At 42.4% G+C, this 26,556-nt stretch overlaps 1 protein-coding gene across 1 annotated transcript in view; it reads right to left on the bottom strand.

Annotated features, from left to right (window-relative positions):
• The window catches only part of LOC147678115 (hydroperoxide isomerase ALOXE3-like), a 250,228-nt gene that overhangs the window by 103,980 nt on the left and 119,692 nt on the right, over positions 1-26,556 (bottom strand). Inside the window, exon 4 of the mRNA XM_086945977.1 lies at positions 6,569-6,691. Coding sequence (XP_086802103.1) covers positions 6,569-6,691 — 123 coding nt within the window. The remainder of the gene's footprint in view (positions 1-6,568; positions 6,692-26,556) is intronic.

Raw genomic sequence — 26,556 nt, 5'->3', positions numbered from 1 at the left:
GTATAATCAATGGGAACATTGTTCTACACCACCTAAAAGCAGTTCTAAAGCATTTTTTGAGAAATTCAAATACTTCTCAGGGTTTAACACCAGTGATGCAGAAACGTTTTATTACAAACTGTTAGATAAAACAGGAATGAAAACAATGCTGACAAATTCTAAATTGATATATTCAGAAGCATTTTATGACAAAATGATGACATTTGGTTTTGATTATTGGAAAAATAATATTGAAACGAAAACAATTTGGGGTACAAAAGATTGGCAGGTGCAAGGCATAGAAGCACTGTTTAGAACCTGCATGATACCAGAACAAATGTTATTTTTAAATGACACTGTACACCAAACATCTTGTCTTGGCCTAGCTAAGATCAAAGACCTTAAAAAACCGTCTATACCAAAGCCAATACCTGAAAATGCAACCACAGATATTGAGTTAGACGTGTCACAAATTTTACATTTCAACAGAACACATCCTGATTGGAAAAAGTGGTTAATCTGGCCTACAGACACAAATAGCTGTCAAGATAGGTTCCTGAATAAAACACAGGGTTTACAAATGACCAGATTAGACCCTAGATATTCCCAGAGACAACATCCAGGAATTATAACAACATACAGTGTAGGGAAACTCTGCCTAGAATGGCTAACCACATCCACACTGGCTGAAATTAAGCAACACTTGTCTTTATTAAAAGATGGTGCTGATTTGCGCGATTTCATTCTTGGACCACGCAAACAGCGTCAAAAGCGTTTCATAGCGACCAGTATCTATGCTGCTTACAACGAGGCTTGGAAAGTAAAGCAAATTGAAACTGCTGAAAAAATACGAGAAATTGATCGTATTAATTTGGAGAAATCACTTTCTGTGGTAGACAATGGGTTAATGACTCTGTCTTCCAGAATATATTCTTTGGACAATATTGTATCCTCTGCCTTTGATGTGATAGACAGAGATTTGCTAATGTTACAACATGGCCAATCTCAATTACGCTCTATTATAGAATTAGGCTGGACGCTGCAAAATCTTCGTTCAGGCTATGTGCCTTGGCGTTTAATCAACACAACGTCATTATTTTCCATTTTTAACCTTACTGATAAACAGATCAGTTTGGCACAGAAAGGAGCAGACTATACAATCTTGAGCATCGAAAAACTCGAGAGATTATCATTGACAATGTCAGAGAGTCCTGTCATTGAATGGATAATACACGGAATTATCACAATTCCGATAACAACTTTCCGATTTCATAAATGCCTTGAGTACATACCTGCTGGCCAATATGAACAATTGGGTAAGGGATATGTAAAATCCGAATGGAAATTACCATACACTCATTCTTGCTATAGTGACAGCGACAAAAATGTATTTCTTAGTGGTGACAACTGTAAACACTCACTAAGCGGTATACTTTTGGGTCAGGGTATTAATTTACACGGAGCATGTGATGGAAATTCAAACAACCTCTCATGCCACCAGCTAGTCACACCTGCAACTCAGATAGAGCCCTTCTTTATGCAACTCGCAAACGGGAGTTACATTCTTAGAACGGATCACAGGTGCTGTGGCCTCGCGCCAGGGAAAAGTTATCTAGTACAAGTAACGTCCATGGTCAAATGTTGTATGCAAGCATTGTTTCCGAGCGGGCCTCCAGACATAGTGACTCCCCTCTGGCCTCGTCTGAATCTCTATTCTATACGAATTGATACATTAAGCAAAATGAAATCTGTGCTTTTACAGACAACAGTGCCTATAACGTCATCTAAAGAGACGTATGATCTTCTAGTCGCAAGGACGGCTACTGAAGTCCATGACCTTTTATCAACAAATTGCCCCGTGCATTTCGTAGAAATGTTCAGCCAACTCCTTAACATGTCTAGTGCAACAAGCATCCCAGGCATATTTAAGACAGTCTTTACGGGACTGCTAACACCCTTCCAGGCAATTTTGGGAATCTTTCCTAATTTCGTGCACTCCATTTTTGGTGGTATTCCACTATTTTTGGGACTCATCGCAGGGATTCTATTTTTGACCATCCTGCTACGTTATGGCAAGCCTCGGCTCAGACATAGCTCCCATGGGAATGGAAGAGACAATCCTAGCAATGCGCTACAGGGACAGGATAACTAACGTCCTCGGATTGGCCAGGCTAAGAGATCTAAACATGACCTGGTTCCTTTCATTCAGACCGATATGGCAAAATTGCATTTTACCTGTGCTACGGTGTATGCTTTGCGGCGAGGAATGCGTGTTGGACATCTGTCTTTCACTTCCATCAGCAGTACCAATGGACGTCGATACTTTGCTAAGTCCAATAACGGCTCACGCATTGTGTTGTCCCCAGCGGCTACCAATCCTGATGACGGCATTCGTGGAGACTCCTGTACTACAGTCAAGTGGTATCAGTGGAGCGAGTGACAAAAGCAACATCATCCAGGTACAACGTTCTGTGAGCATTGCTGGTCCTGCCTTCGATGACAGCAATCATTCTCACACCTGCCAAGTTACAGCGCTATCTACTTTGGTTGAACTATCACCTGATTTTGTAGACCAATTCTTTGCGAGCCTGTCTGATACGATGTTCTCACCCATAGAGAAACAATAACTTTTGAGAAGCTTTCCGACACACAGCGTTCCCATGAACTCTGAATTCGGCCTTCAGTTTTGATCAACAAAAACTGCCAGGAGCTTTGGAAATCTATTTTCTTTGAATTGGACAATTTTTTTAATATTGACCCTTTTTTTTGGCACGAACAATTCTTTGCTTAACGTAAAAACTATTCTTAGAGAACAGAAGCTTCACACTTCTATTTCTAAACACATCTAGAGACATAACAACATAACACCAGCCTCTAGCACACATGTTATTACAATGCATCTTTATGTGATGACTTATCTCGCATTTCTTCTGTCAGAGATACTTCATGTGTAATTCTTTTTGCATAATCGTTCATTGATTTCATATGCAATACCTTTTGAATGGTTACTATGCTTCAAAAAAAAACGTACAGTACCTAAATTCCATGTATTACAAGTACGCCTATTTCGAATGCATTTATGTATTTTGGGGTGGGCAATGTTACACATGCATCTTATTGCTTAGTTTTAGTAATTTTGATGGACATGAAAACGTGGAGTGGGTGTTGCGTGCTTATCTAGGTTCCTGATCGATACTGTGACCTTATGCCCCTATTCGGCTATAAATCCATTTATTCCCTATATTGGCATAACCGTTCAAGTGCGATTTTCTGAAAAGTCATCTCTGGCCTCACACGAACAGAGCCACATTCCAGCATGACTCTCTGCTACTTCCTTTGCGACCAATTAGTGCAATGACAGAGCAGCAGTCACTATCTGATATTCCTAGATAACACTCCGAGTTCTTCAACAAGATAAAAACTTAGCAAACCTGGAAATCCCCGCTTGCTATGTTTTGATTAGTAATGGAACTCTAATGAGCAACTGATAACTGTCACTTCCTAGTGACATCTTTAATTGACGTCTTATGTCCAGCAAACTTGCGTCAAACCCGGCACCTGTCAGGTATAAATATTACCAACGTTGCCTTAAGCAATGAGCGAACCTGTTGCTGATGCCAGCTGCCTGCATGACCCCGTGTTGGTAAAAACTAGCACTCTGTCGCTGCAGCCTGCTATCCTGTGGTGGTGAAGCTACTGATTACCATTATCGCCGCTACAGCGCGAACTATGGTTCAGTACGCTTGAGGAGCCGTGCAGCCGTCCTCTGCGAAGACATCCAGCCCAGCTGCCCGCGGACGCTGTCACCCCTCCTTCCTCGACGCGCTGAGAGAAGCCGCTGCCTTTCTCGTGCAGAGAAATCCAGTCCCGGCGCTTCCAGTTTACCCTCGCGGGTGACTGGGATATCGAGAGAGACCCCTGAAGGAGATACCAATCCTCCATCATTCTATTCAGAGGTATGGTGTTGACTAAACCCTTAGACGAGAATTCTTGCAACAAACCTTGGCAAAACCAACTTAACTTAAGCTACTTACTTACTCCCCTTCTCACGTGTTAGGCTTAGGTCAGGCACACTGGGGTAGGCTTAGTTAGAAGCACCAGTTGAGTATGTTAGCCTAATGTATATATGACTGTATATATGTTTTATTACTTTTAAACCATTGTATGGCTAAGAAACCATATAAATGCTTTTACAGTTCTATTTCGCAATACTTATCTTACTGTACGTACTTTTCATAATAACAGTTATTGCAATTGTGGCAATACATTTCTCTTGTACGAGAAGAAAGACTGTTCAACAAATGTTAACCCTTTATTGACTAAACGCCCGTCTCTCTATTCTCTACATCTTGTGAAAGTAAACTGCACTAGACTGACTGAGTGAAATCTGTGTCTATTGTTTCACACGACCCTAGAGATCGACTCTTGATCTGAGGAGCAAAGTTGTCATGTTGCACGGTTGTTGGAAAACTGAATCCCTTCTTGTCTGTGCCAAGGAAGCTGATCACTTCCTATGCAGAGAAGAAAGTTTCCAGTGACCTCTGAGCTAGTTGGTAACACAACCCAATTAAGTTTAGCATAGTCAGTGGAGGCCTGGAATATCCGCAGTTCCACGTCGATACTACTGTTTATGTTATTCCAATGCGCAGGGCCTAGTGGGAAACTAGGAACTACACTACACTACTTTCTTTACTAACCTGCAATCACATATCTCACCTTCCTTTTTTCGTTCTTTCAAGAGCACCATGAGAGAATTCCCTTCGAGTGGGTCCCATTGCAGGGTGGCACTCTCTAAAATATACTTACCCACTGATCAAGATGGCCTTGCTGTGCCAAACATGGAGCAGTATTACCTTGCCTCAAAGATTCAATTGCTGGTCAAAGGGGCAGCAGTGTTGCAGCTTCAAGACACTGCTGCGCTATCACCAGACATGTCCCTTTTGTTGATTATTCAACTTTTTCACCCCTGCTTGTGTGGGAAACTGCCAGACTCGTTGTTCCTGGAGGTTGCATATAAACGTTTTCGTTGTAGTCTATAGCTCACACGATCCATCCTCCGGGACGGCCAGCACTACCCCTGCTGGGCACGCCTAGGGATGGAGGTGCCATCTCGCAAGCAAATATTTCTACTTGGCTGGAGGCAGGCCTGCACACCCTAGGGGACCTTTACCAAGAGGGCACCTAAGCACAATTTGACACATCATTAGAGAAAGATGGACTACCGCTGGGTCAGTTCCTTTTACACAATTCATTGATAACAGCACTTGGATTGACATGGAGAGAAATGTCAAAGGAACCCCAACACACCTTATTGTTCAAGGCCTGCATGTAATGGGGACTGGAAGTCACCGCACAAAATAGTTTGCAGACTCCCTGCATCACCACGTGGCGCATCCTCATGTCCCTGAGGTGTCACTGGGACACTGACCTAAACTGCCAGTGCACGCATCAAGAGTGGGCTGCCATATTGGAAAGCCCGATAAACCTCCCCAGGGACGCTTGCTTCCGCCTCATCTAATATTACATCATTCTGAACTCCAGCAAATATGAACAGATATTTCAACTGTGCTGATGCCCATTGTCCCAGATGGCATTTACTGGACGCCGATCTTCTTTATATGCTGTGGACAATCATGCCCATCCCTTGCCACCTATTGGCAGCATGTAACAACCCAATTATTGACATGTACAGGACAAACGGTAACACACAAATGGGGATTGTGTATCCTGTGCCTCTCCCGCAGGAGTAAGGGCAGAGGCTCACTTCTTGATTTATTGCTTTAGGGCTACTGATGGCCAAGAGCTTAATTACCAGGTGATGGAAGTCATCTGAACCTCCCCTCACGTTAGCATAGAGGCGATCCCTGTTGGTATGGGCTCAAACGGAAAGCAACGCGCTGCATAACGAAGACACTCTGGGGCACCCCAAGATCCCAATTGCTGCCAACAGGGACACCATACTCAGGATTTCCATAATGAACGACATCCAGACTCCGACCACTCAACCACCACAGAGGGGGTAGAAACACCAGATCCAGTGCCTCAAACTAATGCATACCAAACCTGTGCAAGGGACTTGGTGTCACGCAGTTGAGGTCCTATTTGGTGTGCCCTAAGGGCATTGTGCATTCTGCTACATACTTACTGAGAGCCAGAAGGGGGTGCAGAGTGGGACTAAGGGACTTGAGGTGGGCAGAGTTATTCCCCCTGTTCTTATTGTCCTTCCTCTTCACCCTTCTACCTTTCTTGTGATTACCATTGCCAATAATATCACTCCCACCCTTCACCCATATCTATTATGCCTGCTTTAGACCCACATCAGGAATTGCACAAGCATCAAATTAAGGCCCGCCTTGTGAATTCTGCATATCTGTGCATCACAAGTGCTCCTATGCACACTCATTGAGGCACTTGCCACCGAATTACTGAACGTGCTATGCCTCACTTGATTAACCAACATATAGTCTTTCTTATGCAATAATTATGTATGTCTGGCGAATATTGATACTGAAATGTTAACTCTGTACTACATTTATGTAATCTTTCAGAAAACAAATAAACATTAAAAATAATGTCACTCAGTACTTACGAAGTTTTCTGCGTGTAGGCAAAATTCAGTGATTTGATAATGGAGTATTTAACATTTGAGTCTAGTTCCTTGACATTATCCACATCAATGCATCTTGGAAAGGCTTTGTGGTACACTTTCCACCTAGCAGAGGTCAAAGGATCAAGAAAAGACAGAAGAAAAGTGCCAGTGAATACGTCAGTCGGGAAAAGTGTTCTAGAAACCTGCCTTATAGGCACAGCAAAATGGCTGCCATTGGTATCACAATTTTTTATTCAATGAACAATCACAAGAAACCAAGACATTAAAACAAAGTGTGTGTGTGAGTGAAGGTTATGGGCAGAAGTAGGGGTGTTGGGTGGTGTAAGAGATTGGGCTGTTGGTTTACTGGGGTGTGAGCCTTGGTCAAACAGCAAACACAATCCTTGTTGTAGTGAGGCACAAACCAACCCTGAATTATCATGTGCTCAACTCCCTGGTTGCTTGGCACACAGCAGTCAGGCTTAGCTCAGAAGCAGTTGGTAGAATGTTTGTGCAACACTTCACACAGTAATAAAGTGAATACTACCACACAAAAAGGATCCCACACCAAGTTAAAATAAGTGTTTCATAAATAAAACAAGACCAAAAATGACAAAAAAATAATAATTAGCAGAACCGTATATATTCAATTTTGAATATTTTGGTCAAAAAACCCCAAAATAGTACAAAGCACCAGTTTTGACACACTGACAGGGCTTTGCGTTACTTGCTGTTGGTTCTGATAAGGGTGGCAGCTGTGAGACAAGGCTTTGCAGGGCAGGGCATCTTTTCCAATAAAGGCAACAGCTGGGCTTGGCAGACGCACCTTCAGGTCTGCTTCCAAGGGTTCAGGACTGAGGTGGCACCAATTCATAGGGCAAGATTCAAATGGCAGACCCTAGGAGCTGGGGTCAATGTTGTTTGAAGCCTGATGTGACCCTGAGGCTTTTGATCAGGAGTACAGGTAACTAGCCCTTGGAGTCACTCTGGGTTCAAGAGATGCAAGTCTAGTCCTCACCAAGGCAAGACAACGCAGGCAGCAGGTTTCCAGTCCTCCAGAGCAGCAGTCCAGCAGAGAGGCAGTCCTTCCTGGCATAGTATTCACAGGTCCAAAAGTGTACTGAAGAGATGGTGTCTGAGGTCCAATATTTATAACTGGTATCCTTCCCCTGGAATGAGTTGGGGGAGAAATGGCTAGAAACTCCCTTTGCAGTCCTTAGGCATCCTGCCTTCCATGCCCTGTCTCCAGACTGACTACAGAGGGCATTCAAATATAAGAACACTATGCCCAGCTCACTCTTCCCATCCTGCCAGTGATGGCCTATGCAGGCATGCCTAAGCTTTCTATTGTGAATGACTGTCTAGGTGGAATACACAAAGTCCAACTGCCAACTACACCCAGCCAAGTGACCCAGAGACAGGCTGCAGGCACTAAATGGATAGGACAGGAAATTAGCAACTTTCTAAAAGCTTTTTACTCTCACTACAAGCAGGAGATGCTGCACACATTGATTGTGTCTGCTAGACATGATTCATATGCTGAATAACTTAACCTGTAAGGTTTAGAGTCATACAAATTATTTGTGATTGCTGACTGTAAGTATTGTCTATTTTCTTTGTGAATTCATATGGGGTCCTTGTTACAGTTTACATTTAATTTGATTAAACTGAGAATGGACTTATGAACTCTGTACCTTGTGACCGAAACATAAACGCTAAGTCTTACTCTATCCAATGACAATTTCTGCATCTACATCATCACATTGATTCATTGTGTATAAAAACCCTGAGAATAATTTGAGTGAACTTTGTAGACATTCATTTTTGATGTGTGTAGTCACTCTATTGTGTTTTGCAAGAGTAATGGTAATTTGGAACCTTATGATCTGTACCCTTAAGAAATATCATCTATTGAAAACAAATATATTTTTCTGAACTCCTCTCTAATATGCACTTGTTTTCTTCTCTTTAGTTGATTTACTTTTCTTCTGTTGAGGTCATTACTTTTATGATAATATCAATTTATTTTTGATTCGTTACTGTGACCTGTTGGGACAGATAATTGAAAATTGAACATATATAATATTGTGTTCTTAGAATTAAATCCGTGTTTGCCCACTACCCTACACAATAGTTCATAACCATCTCCACAAGAGTTTATTGGGTTGCCCTTTTTTCTAATATAACTTTATAAAAGTAGCATTTTCAAAGTTGTAATTTAAAATCCGACTGCCTCATAAGTTAGACTTTTTCATTACAATTCAAAAACCACCACAGATGAACTGGTTACCTACTCATATTTGGAAATTACAGCTTATTAAATGCGCTTGCGAATATCTTTTCATCAACATCGCTAGCCATAATAGTCTCATGTGTGTCTTCCACCCTCTTGGAGCCAATCTGCCTTTCAATGAACAAGTTAAGGAAGTCATCTCAACCAATGATGATGTTCAAGTTACCTAGATCTTCCTTGGAGATTTTAACTTTCACAGGGATGACTTTATTGATCATGCAGTGAACAGCTTTAAATCCTTTCTTTCAGACCTCAAGTTGATCCAAATTTGCGACAGTCCATCTCACAACGTGTGAGATTTCACACCTTATCAATGCAAATACTGGACAACACCAAATAGGACTCCATTATCCGCTGTGACTGGACAAACCACTACCATATGACCTTCCTCATCAATGCGGTTGTGATCTCAAAGAGGACTCAACTACAAAAACCAAAAGAATGGAAAATAAGTATTCTAAACATAAACACTAATGATATATCTATCCTCTGTAACAACTCTCTTTCTCTCAGAGGGACATGGTAGATGTTAATGACCTCACAGAGCATTACAATACCTCCATTTTGAAAATCCTTGACTCAATTGTTGCCCTTCAACTAAAAATCATATCCACTAAAGTCTCTAAACCTTGATTTAACGACAACCTGAATATCGAAAGACACAATCTGAGACTAAAGGAAGGATCCTGGAGATCCTCGCCGTCATGGAGCGCCTAAAACACTTAGGATCAGTGAGTAACACAAACAGCAGAAGAATCAGAGCTTGAAAGCAAACTTCTTTAGAGTCCAGCTAGACCTAACTAGAAATCCACCCAAAAACCTTTTTGAAATTGTCATGCAACAATCGCTCAACCTATCCATCCATATTATGATGCCTGGTGGGAAAGGCCTTTCCATGGCGGCAATGCTGTCATGTAAAGCTGTCGGGTATTGCTTTGGGGGCCAGTTGTGAAACCCCAGGGTGTTGGGGGGGGGGCGGTGGATGCTGCACTTGGTACCCCCTTCATTGCCAAGCACAAGGTGGCAGGCATTGCGCAGTTTTGATGTAAAATTTAGTAAGTACCAGGAGGTGTGCAGTAAAGCTGAGCAAAGGGATAACAGGCCGCGGCAATCCATCAGCCCGGCTCTTTAGCACCTCTGGGGAAAAGAGAGGCATGCCCATCCTCCCAAGCTGAAGGATGGCGATTCATCTCTCCAGATGGGGCTCAGAGGAAGGGCCCAAGCAGTCACTGCTCACCCGGACATATAGATAGGAATTTAGTCTGATACCTTATGAATTCACAAATCTCGTCCCTGATTACCCCTCTGTGTACAACTGTTTTGAACACATAGCGCAATAATAGCAGTTGTTTTTCCAAAGTGCTCCCTTTCATGCGCTCGCACCACAGAGGAGCGAGGGCTAGGGAGCGCGGCAGCGAAGCAAACGCATGCTGCTGCGCATGCTGGCCACCGATGGGAATCGGCGAAGCAAAGGCGGGGCATGCGCCCGTCTTTGCCCAATTGTGTGTGTTTTTCTTTTTCCTTTTTTTTAAAACACGCAAAACCCAATGGCTGCCGGCAAAAGCAAAACCACACACACGAGCGTGTGGTCAGCTTGCAAAACCTCTTACAGAAGGTCTCGCTCTGCATGAGCAATGCTGCGCACTGTAACGCTAGGCGTGAGACCTAAAACGAGACTGTGAAAGCAAACAGGACACTCGGAGAAAGGAGCCCACGAACTTGCAAAACTTAAACCAAGCATATGCCTTTAGCAAGCAAGCCTGTACAATGGAATTCTCGTTGTAAAGTCATGCGTGCAAAAGGCATATGCATGGAAACATTTTTCATCATAAAGGCATGCGTACTAATGATGCATGCATTATAATGACAGAGTTATAATTGTATGGGATTTAATGGTATGCATTATTCCATCATACATTCTACTGAACCTACTTGAACGGAGGATGGGGTTATCAGGATCTGTCCTTCATTGGTTTACTTCATTCCTCCACAATGGAACCCAAAGAGTCAAGGTTAATAAATCCCTGTCCAAGCCCACCACAGTAACCCTTGGGGTCCCACAGAGATCCACACTCTCACCCACTCTCTTCAACTTATTCATGGAATCTCTAGCAGACTGCTTGATATCTGCTAACATTCATTATCACATGTATGCAGATGTCACCCGATTGTATCTGAAAATCTTGTCCCCACAAGACATCATGTCCCTCAACACTACTTTACAAAATACTCAGAATTGGCTCACTGGCAACCATTGCCAACTCAACACTGGCAAAACAAATTTCCTCCTATTTGCCTCTCCTGACCACAATCTCAAGATTGACCCAAAGGACGAAACATCTAACTGCTCTCAACTGCTCTTTTCACATTATAGACTCTGCTAGATCCTTGGGAATTAAACTAGACAAATACCTGAATATGCATTACTTGCCAGTACTGTCACCAAAGGAGCAAATTATCAGGTGAGCATTTTAAGGAAATAATATCCTCCCTCCCCCAGTACATCTTAACTCTGCGGTCCAAGGTCTTGTCTTGCCCAGGTGGATTACGGAAGTACTACACTATGTGGCTGACTAGACACAAGTTGGCCACTCTAAGGGCCTCCCTTAACCCTGCTGCCAGACTCATCACCGTAACAAAAATAAATATTCACATTTACCCGGACCTAAAATCCCTGAACTGGCTCCCATTTGAGGGAAGAATACAACTAAAGATAGTGTGCATGACTCATAAAACCTTACATTTCAATGGCCCTAAACATTTGGCACAAAAGCTAGAACTAGCTGGGAGATAAAGATCATTGCAAAGTACTAGCTCTTTGCTACTTAAGCCACAGCTTTTCATCAAAAAGAAAAACATGCAACGGAGCCTTCTCTGGTATCGCCCTGAAAATATGGAATTCTCTGCCTTTGGATAGTTGCCTGATTCCATATACTGCCTCCTTCAAAAAAGAAGTGAAAACAAATCTGATGAACAATATTTTGCCTTAAGCTCTTATCTTACTCATTATTAGTCATATGTTGATTATAATTACTATATTGTTGACTTGCTCTGTTCATCTTCTCTGTTTGTACTTTGTTCGTATATGTGACTATTTCTTTTGTCTCCTACTTATCTCTTACCTCCCCCTCCTGTAATGCACTCTGATACCCTCTAAATAATAAATAAGGTAACTACAATGTTATCCTATCGAAGAGGTAGTCCCTGTGGTAGAGAAAAGTGAACTTAACAGTTTTTGCTTACCAGGACATGTAAAACTAAAAAGTAGATGTATCACTTTTTAAGCACACTGCAGCCTTCCCTCTGGGCTGTCCAGGGACTAACCCATGAGTGACATACATATTAAGAAAGGAATGCTTCAGCCTCGCAAAGTTTATTTTGCCAGGTTGAAATGGCACACGGGCTGAAAGGCATCTGACATGTTTAAAGTATTACTGAAGTAAGTGGCATAATCAGTGCTGCATGCCCATTGGTGCCATTTAATATACAGGCCCTGGGCACAGTGCCCCGTCACTAGGGACTTACAAATAATTTAAATATACCAACTGGTTATAAGTTAATCTTACCATGTTTTATGTAAAGAGCACAAGCACTTAGCACTGGCTACTGTTGCACTCAATGGAGTGGAAATAGTAATGTTTACCCTTCCGCTATCCAACACTTTCCCTACTGTTGAGCTCACTGAAGTGGGAATAGTAATTTGTATCCTACCGCTACCCAACACTTTCCCTACTGTTGCACTTATTGGAGTGGGAATAGTACATTTCGTCCCACCACTATCTGACACTTTCCCTACTGTTGCACTTATTGGAGTGGGAATAGTACATTTCGTCCCACCACTATCTGACACTTTCCCTACTGTTGCACTCCCTGGAGTGGGAATACAAAGATTACCCCTCCGTTATCCAACATTTAACCTACTGTTACACTCAATGGAGTGGGAATAGGCATTTTTACCCCTCCACTTTTCAACACTTTACCTACTGTTGCACTCACTGGAGTGGGAATAGTAAATTTTTCCCCTCAGCTATCCAACACAATCCCCACTGTTGCACTCACTGGAGTGGGAATTGTAATTTTTACCCTCCGCTTTCCAACACTTTCCCTACTGTTAAACTTCCCGGAGAGGAAATAGTACTTTTTACCTCTCCACTCTCCAACACTTTCCCTACTGTTGCACTCACTGGAGTTGGAATAGTAATTTTTCCCCTTCCGCTATCCAACTCTTTTTTTACTGTTACACTCGCTGGAGTTGGAAAAGTAATTTTTACCTCTCTGCTTTCCAAGACTTTCCCTACTGTTGCACTCACTGGAGTGGGAATAATAATTCTTACCTTTCCACTATTCAAGACTTTCCCTCCTGTTGCACTCACTGGAGTGGGAATAGTAATTTGTACTCCTCCGGTATCCAACACTTTTCCTACTGTTGATCACTGGAGTGGGAATAGAAATTTTTACTGTTCTGCTACCTAACACTTTCTCTACTGTTGTACTCACTGGAGTGGGAATAGTAATTTTTGCCCCTCCACTATCCAATACTTTTCCAACTGTTTCACTCACTGGAGTGGAAATAGTAATTTTTACCCCTCCGCTATCCAACACTTTCCCTACTGTTGATAAATGGAGTGGGAATAGAAATTTGTACCTTTCTGCTATCCAACACTTTCTCTACTGTTGCATTCACTGAAGTGGGGATAGTAATTTTTACTCCTCCGCTGTCCAATACTTTCCCTACTATTGCACTCACTGGAGTGGAAATAGTAATTTTTACCTCTCCGCCATCCAACACTTTTCCTATTGTTGCACTCACTGGTGTGGATAATGTAAAGTTTTTGAAATAGTTTCATGTTTTAATTTATAATAGAATGTATTTTTTTATTAGATTTTATGTTATTGGCACATATATGAATTTGTGTTGTATATATCTATTTATATAGTTTTATATCATTTTAAAATTATAAATTAAATTAAAATCAATAGTTTACCAATTGTTTCAAAGTAAATATGTATATGTATATTAATTATTATGTATGTGTGTTTAACTTTTTTAAATAAGTGTATTTGGTACATTTGTTAAAATGTATATTAAATTTACTTCATTTTTGATATAAATTTTATTATTTAACATATTTAATATTTATCATTTTATTTTTTGTATATATATATATATATATATATATATATATATATATATATATATATATATATATATATATATATATATATATATATATTCACTGAAAAATTCATAGGTTTCACACACATTATAGTTCAAAATTAGCATTTAAAAAACCTTAGAAATTCACTGAAAAAACTATAGGTTTCACTCATACAAAATGTGATCAGTGATGTCATGAGTGTTGTCACTGACCATGTCATGAGTGATGTAATATGTGACGTCATCAGCAGTGCATTGCGGGCCCGTGAGTTATAGTTAACTAAACTAACTATAACAGGGGAATTTCAATGGTTTTGTATGAGTGAAATGTCCAGCTAACTATAACATGTGTGAAACCTATAGTTATTTCAGTGAATTGCTAAGGTTTTTTAAATGCTAATTCCTAACTATAACATGTGTGAAACCTATGGTTTTTTCAGTGAATTTCTAAGGTTTTTTAAATGCTAATTTTTAACTATAACGTGGCTTAAACCAATGGTTTTTTTCAGTGAATTTAAAAGGTTTTGTAAATGATAATTTCTAAATGTATTAATTGTTATATTTTTTTATACTAGTTTACTACATTGTTTTGCAGTATTTATTTTTAGATATTTTATTTTTTAAATTACATTACATATTTTTTATATAAATTGAAAAAAAATGTTTTGAAAAATATTGAAATTGAAATATGTATATTTTTTATGTAATATTTTTTAAATTTATATATATTTTATATAGCAGGCAATGATATCCTATGGAAAGAAATTCAAGTTACTGGTAAGTAATTTACTTTTCAGGAATAGTAGTGAGCTGAAAGATGCAGCACTGAGGTATCTCCTGATAACAGGTGAGTAAATTGGAATTCGTAGTTCGACTGATTTTTGAGGAATTTCTTTAGGTTCCAAAACTCCACACTTAGAAGAATTTCCAAGTGAAACCAGTCAATGTTAGCCTATGGAAGGAAATTAAAGTTACTGTAACTACGATTAGAATTACTTTTCATGATCAGTAGTGCGCTGAAATATGCAGCGCTGATGTCTCTCCTGATAACAGGTGAGTAAATCAGAATTCGTAGTTCGGCTGATTTTTGAGGAATTTTTTAAAGTTCCAAAACTCCACACTTTTAAAAATTTCAAAGTGAAATCAGTCAAAATGTTAGCCTATGGAAGGAAATTCAAGTTACTGTAACTACGATTAGAATTACTTTTCAGGATCAGTAGTGGACTGAAAGATGCAGCACTGATTTCTCTCCTGATAACAGGTGAGTAAATCGGAATTCGTAGTTCGGCTGATTTTAGAGGAATATTTGTACGTTTCAAAAATAGACACTTTGAAACTTCTCTGGTGAAAACCACACAATAGATTCCTATGGAAGGAAATACAAGTTACTGGTAAGTACGCTTAGATTTACTTTTCAGGGTCTGTACTGGGCTCAAAGATGCTGCACTGACGTCTCTTGTGATAACAGGTGAGTACATCGGAATTCGTAGTTCCGCTGATTTTAGAGGAGTATTGTGCTCAATAGTGAAGGAAGGGGGTGGGGCCTGAGGTGACATGTGTGCAAACACGCCCTGTGGCGCGTTTTAGATTGGGGAATTAATTCCTCTTCAATCCTGAGGTCCCCTGTGAGCCAACTAGCCCACCAGGTACCTCCAGTATGCGCAAGGGAGCTGTGTTGCAGAGAGGTGTTCAGAGGGCACGCCCCCTTTTTACAACACGCTGCAACGCAGCTCCGTGGTGCTTAATGGAGGTACCTGTTGGACTAGTTGGCCCCTAGGGAACCTCTTGATTGAAGAGGAATGAATTCCCCATCTTAAAACGCGACACAGGGCATGTTTGCACAAATATCACCTCAAGCGTAGCCCCCTACCTTCACCACTGTGCAAACGCACTCCGTAGCGCATTCTAAGTTGGGAGATTAAGTCTCCTTGCATATTGGGGGTCCCTGGAGGCCAACTAGCCCACCAGGAACCTCCAGTATGTGCCAGGGGGCTGCGTTGCAGAGAGGTGTAAAAAGGGGCGTGGCCTCATTAAACCTCTCTGCAACGCAGCACCCTGGCGCGTTTGCAGAGGGAGAACTAATTCCCCTTGCATACTGGGGGTCCCTGGGGGCTACCTAGCCCACCAGGAACCTCCTGTATGCATTGCAGAGAGGTGCATTGAGGCCGGGCCCCTTTTTACAACACTCTGAAGAGCAGCTCCATGGCACTTACTGGAGGTACCTGGTGAGCTAGTTGGCCCCCAGGGATCCCCAGTATTTAAGGGAAATTACTTCCCCCTCTGCAAACACACCAGGGGGTGCATTTGCAGAGTGGTGCCTTTATGCTTTTTTTGGGATCGGCAGGGTACACGTACCCTGCATGTATCCCAGGATTTAAAAAAAAAAAGAAAACATTTTGGGCCTTGGGGGTCCTTGTGTGACCCCTTGAGCAGGCCTAGGGGGTCAGGAACCTCCAGTATGCGCCAGGGGGCTGCCTTGCAGGGAGGTGTAAAAAGGGGCCTGGCCTTTTTACAGGTCTCTGCAAGGCAGCCCCCCTGGTGCGTTTGCAGAGGGGGAACTAATTCCCCTTGAATACTGAGGGTCCCTGGGGGCCAACTAGCCCACCAGGAACCTCCAGTATGCGCCAGAGGGGCTGCGTTGCACAGAGGTGTAATGAGGCCCGCCCCTTTTTACACCTCTCTGCAGCGCAGCCCCTTGGGGTGTTTACAGAGGTGGAACTAATTCCACTTGCATATTGGGGGTGCCTGGGGGCCAACTAGCCCACCAGGAACCTCCAGTATGCACCAGGGAGCTGCATTGCAGAGAGGTGTAATGAGGCCACGCCCCTTTTTACAACACTCTGCAAAGCAGCTCCATGGTACTTACTGGAGGTACCTGGTGAGCTAGTTGGCCCCAAGGACACCCAGTATTCAAGGGAAATTACTTCCCCCTCTCCAAACGCGCCAGGGGGCGCGATTGCAGAGTGGTGCAGGGAGGGTGAAGGGCTTGAGGTGACGGATTGCACCACTCTGCAAACGCGCCCCCTAGGGGGTCAGGAACTTCCAGTATGTGCCAGGGGGCTGCCTTGCAGAGAAGTGTAAAAAGGGGTGTGGCCTCTTTACACGTCTCTGCAAGGCAGCCCGCTGGTGCTTTTGCAAAGGGGGAACTAATTCCCCTTGAATACTGGGGGTCCCTGGAGGCCAACTAGCCCATCAGGAACCACCAGTATGCGCCAGGGGGCTGCGTTGCAGAGAGGTATAAAAAGGGGTGTGGCCTCTTTACACGTCTCTGCAAGTCAGCCCCCTAGCACATACTGGAGGTTCCTGGTGGGCTACTTGGCCCCCAGGGACCCCCAGTATTCAAGGGGAATTAGTTCCCCCTCTGCAAACACGCCAAGGGGCGTGTTTGCAGAGTGGTGCCTTAATTTTTTGTTTAGGGGATCGGCAGCGTACCCTGCGCTTATCCCTGGGATTTAAAAAAAATAATTGGGGGCTTGGGGGTCCTCGTGGGACCTCCGGAGCAGGCCTAGGGGGTCAGGAACCTCCAGTATGCACCAGGGGGCTGCCTTGCAGAGAGGTGTAAAAAGGGGCGTGGCCTCTTTACACGTCCCTACAAGGCAGCCCCCTTGCACATTTGCAGAGGGGGATCTAATTCCCCTTGCATACTGGGGGTCCCTGGGGGCCAACTAGCCCACCAGGAACTTCCAGTATGCGCCAGGGAGCTGCATTGCAGAGAGGTGTAATGAGGCACGCCCCTTTTTACAACACTCTGCAAAGCAGCTCTGTGGTACTTACTGGAGGTACCTGGTGAGCTAGTTGGCCCCCAGGGACCCCCAGAATTCAAGGGAAATTACTTCCCCCTCTGCAATCTGTCACCTCAAGCCCTGCCCCCTCCCTGCACCACTCTGCAAACGCGCCCCCTGGCGTGTTTGCAGAGGCGGAACTAATTCCTCTTGAATACTGGGGGTCCCTGTGGGCCAACTAGACCAGGCTCTGGGCGGTGTGGCATACTGGCCGAAGTGAAGTATTTACCCCTACTGGTGTGAAAGTGCTGTTTTGCCCACTGTGAGATGGTGCGGAGGTGAGGTGCCAGTACACTCCAGCGTGTGCCTAAGCTGTGAGTCGAGTGCTCTGTAGTATACTGGCAGAAGTGAAGTATTTACCCTTACCCGTGTGAAAGTGCTATTTTGTCTAGAGTGAGATAGTGGAGAGGTGAGGTACAGCTAAACTTGGGGATGAAGCAGTGCGCTTAAACTGTGAGCTGAGTGCTGTAAAGTGATGTGCTCTGGGCGCTGTAGCATAGTGGGCGCTGTAGCATATCTGTGCAGGTGGTGTTAGTATGCGTTTAGAGTATAGCGGGATTGGGAAGCAAAGTACTTAGTGGTACCGGTATGAAGACTCGGGATTAAACTGTAAGTGTAAGTGGTGATTTTATTGCTGTGAAGTGATGCTGGCCACTGTAGCATACCTGTGTAAGTAGTGTTAGTGTGCGTTTATTCTATGCATGTAATAAAGAGATGGAGTTTGAAAATTACATATAAAGTGTCTTTATTTAAGTGCCATAATTGGACCCACTGGTGCAAGAGCTAAGGTATCTAGCTGATGCAAAGTTGAACCACTTCTGCTGTATTCAAACGTAAGCTCCGGCATCGGTGAATTGTATATTACATGTTACAGTTGCATGTGAAATAAACAATAGTTATTACACTTGAATGACTCTCCATTCTATAAGGAAAATAAAGGTAGGATACGATTACCACATGTATCATTAAAGAAAAAAAAGAAAGAAAAAAGAAATTGCAAAATGTAGTCATCAAACTTTTTATGTCCCTTAGCAGTGCTTTTTTGTAACAGAAAATTATCAACAGTAGAATAGTTAGCAATCTGTTGTACAGTAAATTCAATGTGGTGCATGTCAGAATTTGTACTAGTTCTACCCACATTGGAACTTAGAGGATGAATACAAACATTTTGCTTCTGAGAAGCACATTTGGTACCTTTGTAGTCTACCCGTACATTATTGTCTTCAGCTGTTTCAAAAAAACATTCTTGTGTGGAGCTAAGGCATCGAGCTTAAACAAACTCCAACCGCTTCTGCTGTAGTCAAATCAAAGCTCCTGCATCAGTGAATTGCACATTATATGTTACAGTTCTATGTGACTAACAGAATGCTATTATACATGAATAAATAAATTGTATCATGAAAATAAAGGTAGTTTATGATTACCACAATGTGCCAACCAGTTCATAAAAAAAGTCATCTTTTTACATTATTATCGTGAGGTTCTGAGCAGAGGCTGACTTTGAGTAAAATTGTGTGAATGGGCTTTGTGAATAACAGGCAGGTGTGTGCGCAAAGAATAGAAGTGGTTCCTAAATGGGTGTCGGGTTTAGGTTAATTTTGGAAGTAAATAGCGTATTTGTATAGGCCATACATCACCGATTCCTGGTTAGAATGGAGACGTATGGGGCAATAATGAGGATAGAGTTCAAATGTCTGAGTATACTTAGAAAGTTATTATATCAAAGTAGTAGGATTGAAGTGTATTATAAAAAATGTAAAGGAAAATGTAAAAAAAAACCCGTGTGAGTTTCTTGGAGATTCCAGTCCAGAAGTTCTTCTGCGGCTTGAGATGCGTAATGTTCCAAGAGGCTATTGCTGTCATCGTGTGAGAAAAGCGAAGCAATCCAATTCATATCCTCGAAGGGACAGTAATGTTCCTCGAATGTTGGAGCAGTAATTTGAATGGGCAGGCAATCTGCAATGTTGTGAAAAGTCGCACGTTGCATGAGATATTTTGCGGCTGCGCAGAAATCCCATTCTGCTGCGATTCCTTTTTGCATTGCATTAGCCATTGCTCCGCTGCCAGAACAATCACGCTCATGGTTTTCAAGGTACTCCATTACCTGCTGGATATTGGGAGCGATTGTTGAGATGTTGGAAAGGCATGCATCCACTTGCCAGTCAAATGGGAAAGTTTTGCAATCAAACGATGGTTGTACGCATATTACATATGTGTAGATAAATGTTATGCTGTAGCTAGCTCCAATAATAGATAGAGGCATGAATCCAAAAAGTATTTCCGTTTTTTTACAGTATTGATGTAGCTTGGCATACAGGCGTATTCTGTCGGACATAGTTGTTACCATAGAGAGCTTAGCCATTTCTAGAAATAGAATTAGTAGTAGGATGGCCGCAAAGAGGGCGAGAGTTATTCCAGAGATGATCGAAAGAATGTCTGAATGTAGTCTGGTATGAAAAGAAGAACAGTTTGAAAACGTGCTAGAAGGCTGTAGGGGACCGTTTTAAAAATGTGAGCCAGACCTTGAGTGTGACATGGGTTGAAAATTGTGTAACAATTCACAAAGTGTAATTGGCGGTTCCTATATAAAAGGTAGTGTATTTTATTTGATGTTTGTGGTATCTGAAGTCGATACATTTCTTTTGCAGAAGTGAGGGAGACTTCTGTTCTGAACAAAGGTGCTTTTAGTTTGTTTTGTTTCTTGAAATGAATTTTTCAACTAGCAATTGAAGGCCAATTGAAGTTTGGGAGTTAGTTTGTGTGAGTGGGAATAAATATTGCCCCAGGAAGTTACTGTGTTTGAAACAGTAAGGACATGCGGTATGCCAGCTCACATTCCGTAGGAGTGATGTTATTTAGAAGCAGATAACTGTTGTTAGAAAGCTGTGTGAATGTTGGTGTGATTGTGGGAGTTGACGTCCTTTAAAGAAAGGATGTAAGATTGGTGGCTGAAAGCTTAGAAGCGACGTGTAGTTGGACATTTTTGGATAGTAATGAATGACTGCCATTGTGGTCGCACTATTCACCTGTGAGAAAAACTTTTGTATGCTCTTTAAGACAGTGATATGTAAATGGGATAAACCACTGGTCGTGAATAAACGCACTACCTTATATAATGACATTCAACATGACAAACAACATGTGCATGTACCAGACACAATGACACTACATACTGTCGGAACTGTGGCTAGTCATGTATACCAACTAAACATGGTATGGCACCTCTGCCTCACTATGCAGAATGCGGGGAGAGATGAGAGCAAAGTATGTGCGAAGGTGGCAAGTAATTCTCGATTATAAAAGTATACAATGTAAAGTCTTGAGGCTATGTGCCAGACAGACTTGAGTATGCAGAGCACAGACATGCACATGTCAACATACACTGATGGTCTATTGAGTGAAGTGGACAGTGGACGCAACCATGATAGTACAGTCAGTAGGGAAGATTACGGAATGGTAGACGCACGTGCCTCCCCCCCCCCAAATGTTTAAGAAAGTGGGCTGGCTCGGCGAACACAAGGCTAGTGTTGGGGTATGAATAAAAGGTATGTTTCTTTGGGTGTGGTTCTCTTCCGGATTAGCGAGCGTGTCTGCCAGGTCAGCGTAGCTTACACCGCCATGAGGCTGATGCTGTGAGCGAAGGTGGGTGCGTGAATGATGCTCTCAGCCTGCTGGTACTCAGAAACCGTCATGACCGCTGTGACGCATATGTGCCCCACAGTTCTTCTTTGGACAATCTTGATGTGAGAGAGGGCCCACCACGTGCCGGTGGAAGCTCCAGGGCCGAGGTCTGCGAGCTCGGAAGGCTCCTGAGAATAACGCTGGCTACCGTGACACAGGCACACAACGCCCAGCCTGAGGCCCAGGAGCGTGGAGTGCTCTGTATACTAGTAACACAGTAGTCCGACAGGTACCAACAGTGGAACGGTGTTTATGATACCATAGTGGGCGATGCTAGAACTGTATCTGAGAGAGGAGATGAAGGTACTCCCTTCGACCAGCAGCAACCAACTTTGGGTCCCAACAGTGGAACGGTGTCTTGATCCCACAATGGACAATGTTAGAAGTGCATCTGAGAGTGGAGATGAAGGTATCCCTTCGACCAGCTGCAACCAACTCTGGGTCCCAACAGTAGAATGGTGTCTTGATCCCATAATGGATGATGTCCGATAATACCTGCTGGTTGCTTTTCACATAACTCCCTCTGTTGAGGTGCATCACACTCTGTGCTTCCGTAGCTAACTGCTGTACAGGATTTTTGGGCTTTGTTGACTGTAGTTGCTGGACTATAGCGCCATACAGTAGGTCCGAACAATGAAACGGGGTCTTGATTCTATGATTGAGAATGTCAGAAGTTAAAGTCTGTGATGATTTCGGTGTACCCCCTCCAATTAGGTGCAACCAACTCTAGGTCCGAACAGTGGAAATGTGTATTGCTCCCACAGTAGACTATGTTAGAACTGCATCTGAGAGTGGAGATGGAGGTACTCCCTTTGACCAGCTGCAGCCAACTCTGGGTCCCAACAGTGGAACAGTGTCTTGATCCCATAATGGATGATGTTAGAACTGTATCTGAGAGTGTAGATGAAGGTACTCCCTGTGACCAGGAGCAACCAACTCTAGGTTCCAACAGTGGAACGGTGTCTTGATTCCACAATGGAAGATGTCCGATATTAAATTCTGCTTGATTTTTACAGAACTCCTTCCATTGAGGTAGATACGACTCTGTGTTTCTGTAGTTAACTTCTGCACATGATTATTAGGCATGGTTTATTGCAGTTTGTTGAGTACACAGCGGTACATCATGTTTGAACAGTGAAACAAGGTCTTAATTATATGATTGAGGATGTCAGAAGTTAAAGTGTGTGATGATTTTTGTGTATAGCTTCTGATGAGGCGCATCCAACTGTAGGTACCAACAGTGGAATGGTGTCTTGATCCCTCAATGGACGATGTTAGAAATGGATCTGAGAGTGGAGATAAAGGTACTCTCTTCAAGTAGGTGTAAGAAACTCTAGGTTCCAACAGTGGAAAGATGTCTTGATTCCACAATGGAAGATGTCCGATATTACATTCTGCTTGATTTTTACAGAACTCCTTCCATTGAGGTGGATAAGACTCTGTGCTTCTGTAGTTAACTGATGCACATGATTATTAGGCATGGTTTATTGCAGTTTGTTGAGTACACAGCGGTACATCATGTTCCAACAGTGAAACAAGGTCTTAATTCTATGATTGAGGATGTCAGAAGTTAAAGTGTGTGACGATTTTTGTGTATAGCTTCTGATGAGGCGCAACCAACTGTAGGTACCAACAGTGGAATGGTGTCTTGATCCCTCAATGGACGATGTTAGAAATGGATCTGAGAGTGGAGATAAAGGTACTCTCTTCAAGTAGGTGTAAGAAACTCTAGGTCCCAACAGTGGAACAGTGTCCTGATCACACATTGGGCGATGTCCGATATTAACGGCTGCTTGCTTTTATCAGAAGTTTGTGTGTTGAGGTGTATCACAGTCTGTGCTTCTATAGGTAACCGCTGCACATGATTATTGGGCTTGGTTGACAGTAGTAGGTGGAGTATACTGTGGTACAGCAGGTAAAAACAGTGAAATGGGGTCTTGATTCTATGATTGAGGATGTCATAAGTTAAAGTCTGAGATGATTTCTGTGTACCCCCTCTGATCAGGTGCAACCAACTCCGTGCTTCCGAATCCAACGGTATGTGGCTGTGAGTTGTGAATGACCACTGGATATGATCTAGACTGCAGTTCACAGGGTTCACAATTTAAATTGCGTGGTGATTATTTGATTACAGAATCCAGTAGTTAAGTAATTACAATGTCTATTGAAACAAATACAATATTGTTTTAGTATACTTGCTTCAAAACGTTTTTTATATCAGTTATAGGTTTAGTGAAATGACCAAATTCATCTTGCAAGTCCAAAGGAACAGTGAATAGTGTAGACTGTGGAGAGATGAAATCCCAATTCAAATTGTTTTGATTTATTCATTGTGGAGTTCTCTGTAATTTATGTTGTTTTATTTTGTAAAGAGGGAGTGAGAAAAAGTATTGATGGTTGTGTGTGTGAGTACTGATTTTAATTAACAATGCAGACAGTAGTGTTCACAATTAAGATTGAGTTGCTATTGTCGATGATGCAGTCCTGTAGGAGAAGAGGTTGCTGTAGTGTGCTCTGTCTGCACCACTTATATGAATCATTGCAGGCTCCACACATGTTTTCTTTGCTTCACATATTGCAAACTGTAGAGCTCAAGTCAATGATACGTGACTGTGGGTCCTTGCTGAATGCTCTCTCTGGCCTATACTGCAGACTTCAGTGTCCACATTTGACACTGAGTAGGTATTGTAGATGATGCAGTCCTGTAGGAAAAGACATTGCTCCAGTGCGCTGTGTCTGCACCACTGATATGCATCATTGCAGGATCTGCACATGTTTTCTTTCTTCGTGCATTGCAAACTGTAGAGCTCAAGGGAATGCCAGGTGGCTGTGCGCTCTTGCTGACTGCTGTCTCTGGCCTACACTGCAGACAGCAGTGTTCACAATTCAGATGGAGTCGCTATTGTAGATTAGTTAGTTCTGTAGGAAAAGTCATTGCTCCAGTGTGCTCTGTCTGCACCACTCATACGCATCATTGTTGTCTCTGTACCAGTTTTTTTTGCTTCGTGTATTGCAAACTCTAGAGCTCAAGTCAATGCCACGTTGCTGTGGGCCCTTGCTGAACGCTCTCTCTGGCCTATACTGCAGACTTCTGTGTCTACATTGAATATTGAGTTGGTATTGCAGATGAGGTAGTCCTGTAGGAAAAAGACATTGCTCTAGTGTGCTCTGTCTGCACCACTTATATGAATCATTGCAGGCTCCACACATGTTTTCTTTGCTTCACATATTGCAAACTGTAGAGCTCAAGTCAATGATACGTGACTGTGGGTCCTTGCTGAATGCTCTCTCTGGCCTATACTGCAGACTTCAGTGTCCACATTTGACACTGAGTAGGTATTGTAGATGATGCAGTCCTGTAGGAAAAGACATTGCTCCAATGCGCTGTGTCTGCACCACTGATATGCATCATTGCAGGATCTGCACACGTTTTCTTTCTTCGTGCATTGCAAACTGTAGAGCTCAAGGGAATGCCAGGTGGCTGTGCGCTCTTGCTGACTGCTGTCTCTGGCCTACACTGCAGACAGCAGTGTTCACAATTCAGATGGAGTCGCTATTGTAGATTAGTTAGTTCTGTAGGAAAAGACATTGCTCCAGTGTGCTCTGTCTGCACCACTCATACGCATCATTGTTGTCTCTGTACCAGTTTTTTTTGCTTCGTGTATTGCAAACTCTAGAGCTCAAGTCAATGCCACGTTGCTGTGGGCCCTTGCTGAACGCTCTCTCTGGCCTATACTGCAGACTTCTGTGTCTACATTGAATATTGAGTTGGTATTGCAGATGAGGTAGTCCTGTAGGAAAAAGACATTGTTCTAGTGTATACTGTCTGCACCATGCATATGTATCATTGCAGGCTTTGCACACTCTGTTTTGTTGCTTTGTTGACGACAAACTGGGTATGTGAAGTCACTTTACATATCTGTAGGTCCTTTGTGACCGCTCTCTGTGACCTACACTGCAGACAGCAGTGTTCATAATTCAGATTGAGTCGCTATTGCAGAAGATGCAGTGTTGATGGCAACAGATATTGCTCCTACTACGGCCTGTCTACAGCATGCATTATTGGTGGCTGTGTACATGCTGAATGCTTTTGATAAGGTTATGTGAATGCACTAGAAGTGATGGAGCGTTTATGATATATTCTTTTTGTGTATTGTTTCAGATCTGTTGATTGTGTGTCAGTATACCACAAGTTGTTGTTCTTTTACAATGGAATTATTTCTGTATTATTTCACAACTTTTGTCCCTACCTTACTGCGGCATAAATAATTGATACTTTCAATTTTGAATCTCTGTGTGTGATCCAATGATTACTGTTGTAGTTGATGCTAGAAGCAACCATTCCCTGAAGGCTGGTTTACACTTACTGCACACACATTCAGCACAGACGTCACTGGATATGTCACCATGGTAGTAAAAAGGAGTTGAGCGTACGTGCTTGTATCCACTTCCACTATCTATCTGTGTCCATGTGTTCATTATCTATGCATGATACTGTCTCTGGGCCATACTATATTAAGTTGTGTTGTGGACAGCGTATGTAACCATGTTACGTCTGGTATTGGAGAAAATGTTGGTAATGTAACTTTTTGGTGTATGGCTATCATAGGTGGAAGGCTACTTTACAGAGCATGAATATTGTTGAAAATTATGGTTGCATGTTGTGCATAATGTAAGATATGTGTATATTGCAAAAAGTTTTGAACAAAGCTCTCTAAGCAGAAGAGGTGTGTCTCATGAAATGCAGTACAGATACTGACTAAAATGTGTGGCGTTTTTGAACTGTTACAATGGGAAATGTTATGAACTAATGAAATGCTTTTTTTTATGGTTACATGGAAAGCACGCAGCCAGTGCGCAATGAGACCACACCCCGATGTGATTTTGAGAAAATATATTAACTATAATATAAGTTTATTAGAGTTAGAAATATCTACAGTTTAAAATATTTTTAATTATTGCTGCTCTCATATACACTTTAAAGATTTTTAGATATAGTTTTGAGACAAAAAAATGAGGGAATGGTGTATGCGGTGCGACATCGTACGTCTAAGATGTAACACAGGGCGTGGCA

This window comes from Lissotriton vulgaris, chromosome 12 (assembly GCF_964263255.1).
Source record: "Lissotriton vulgaris chromosome 12, aLisVul1.2, whole genome shotgun sequence".
NCBI classification, from domain to species: domain Eukaryota; kingdom Metazoa; phylum Chordata; class Amphibia; order Caudata; family Salamandridae; genus Lissotriton; species Lissotriton vulgaris.
This window is presented reverse-complemented; position numbering and strand designations above follow the sequence as displayed.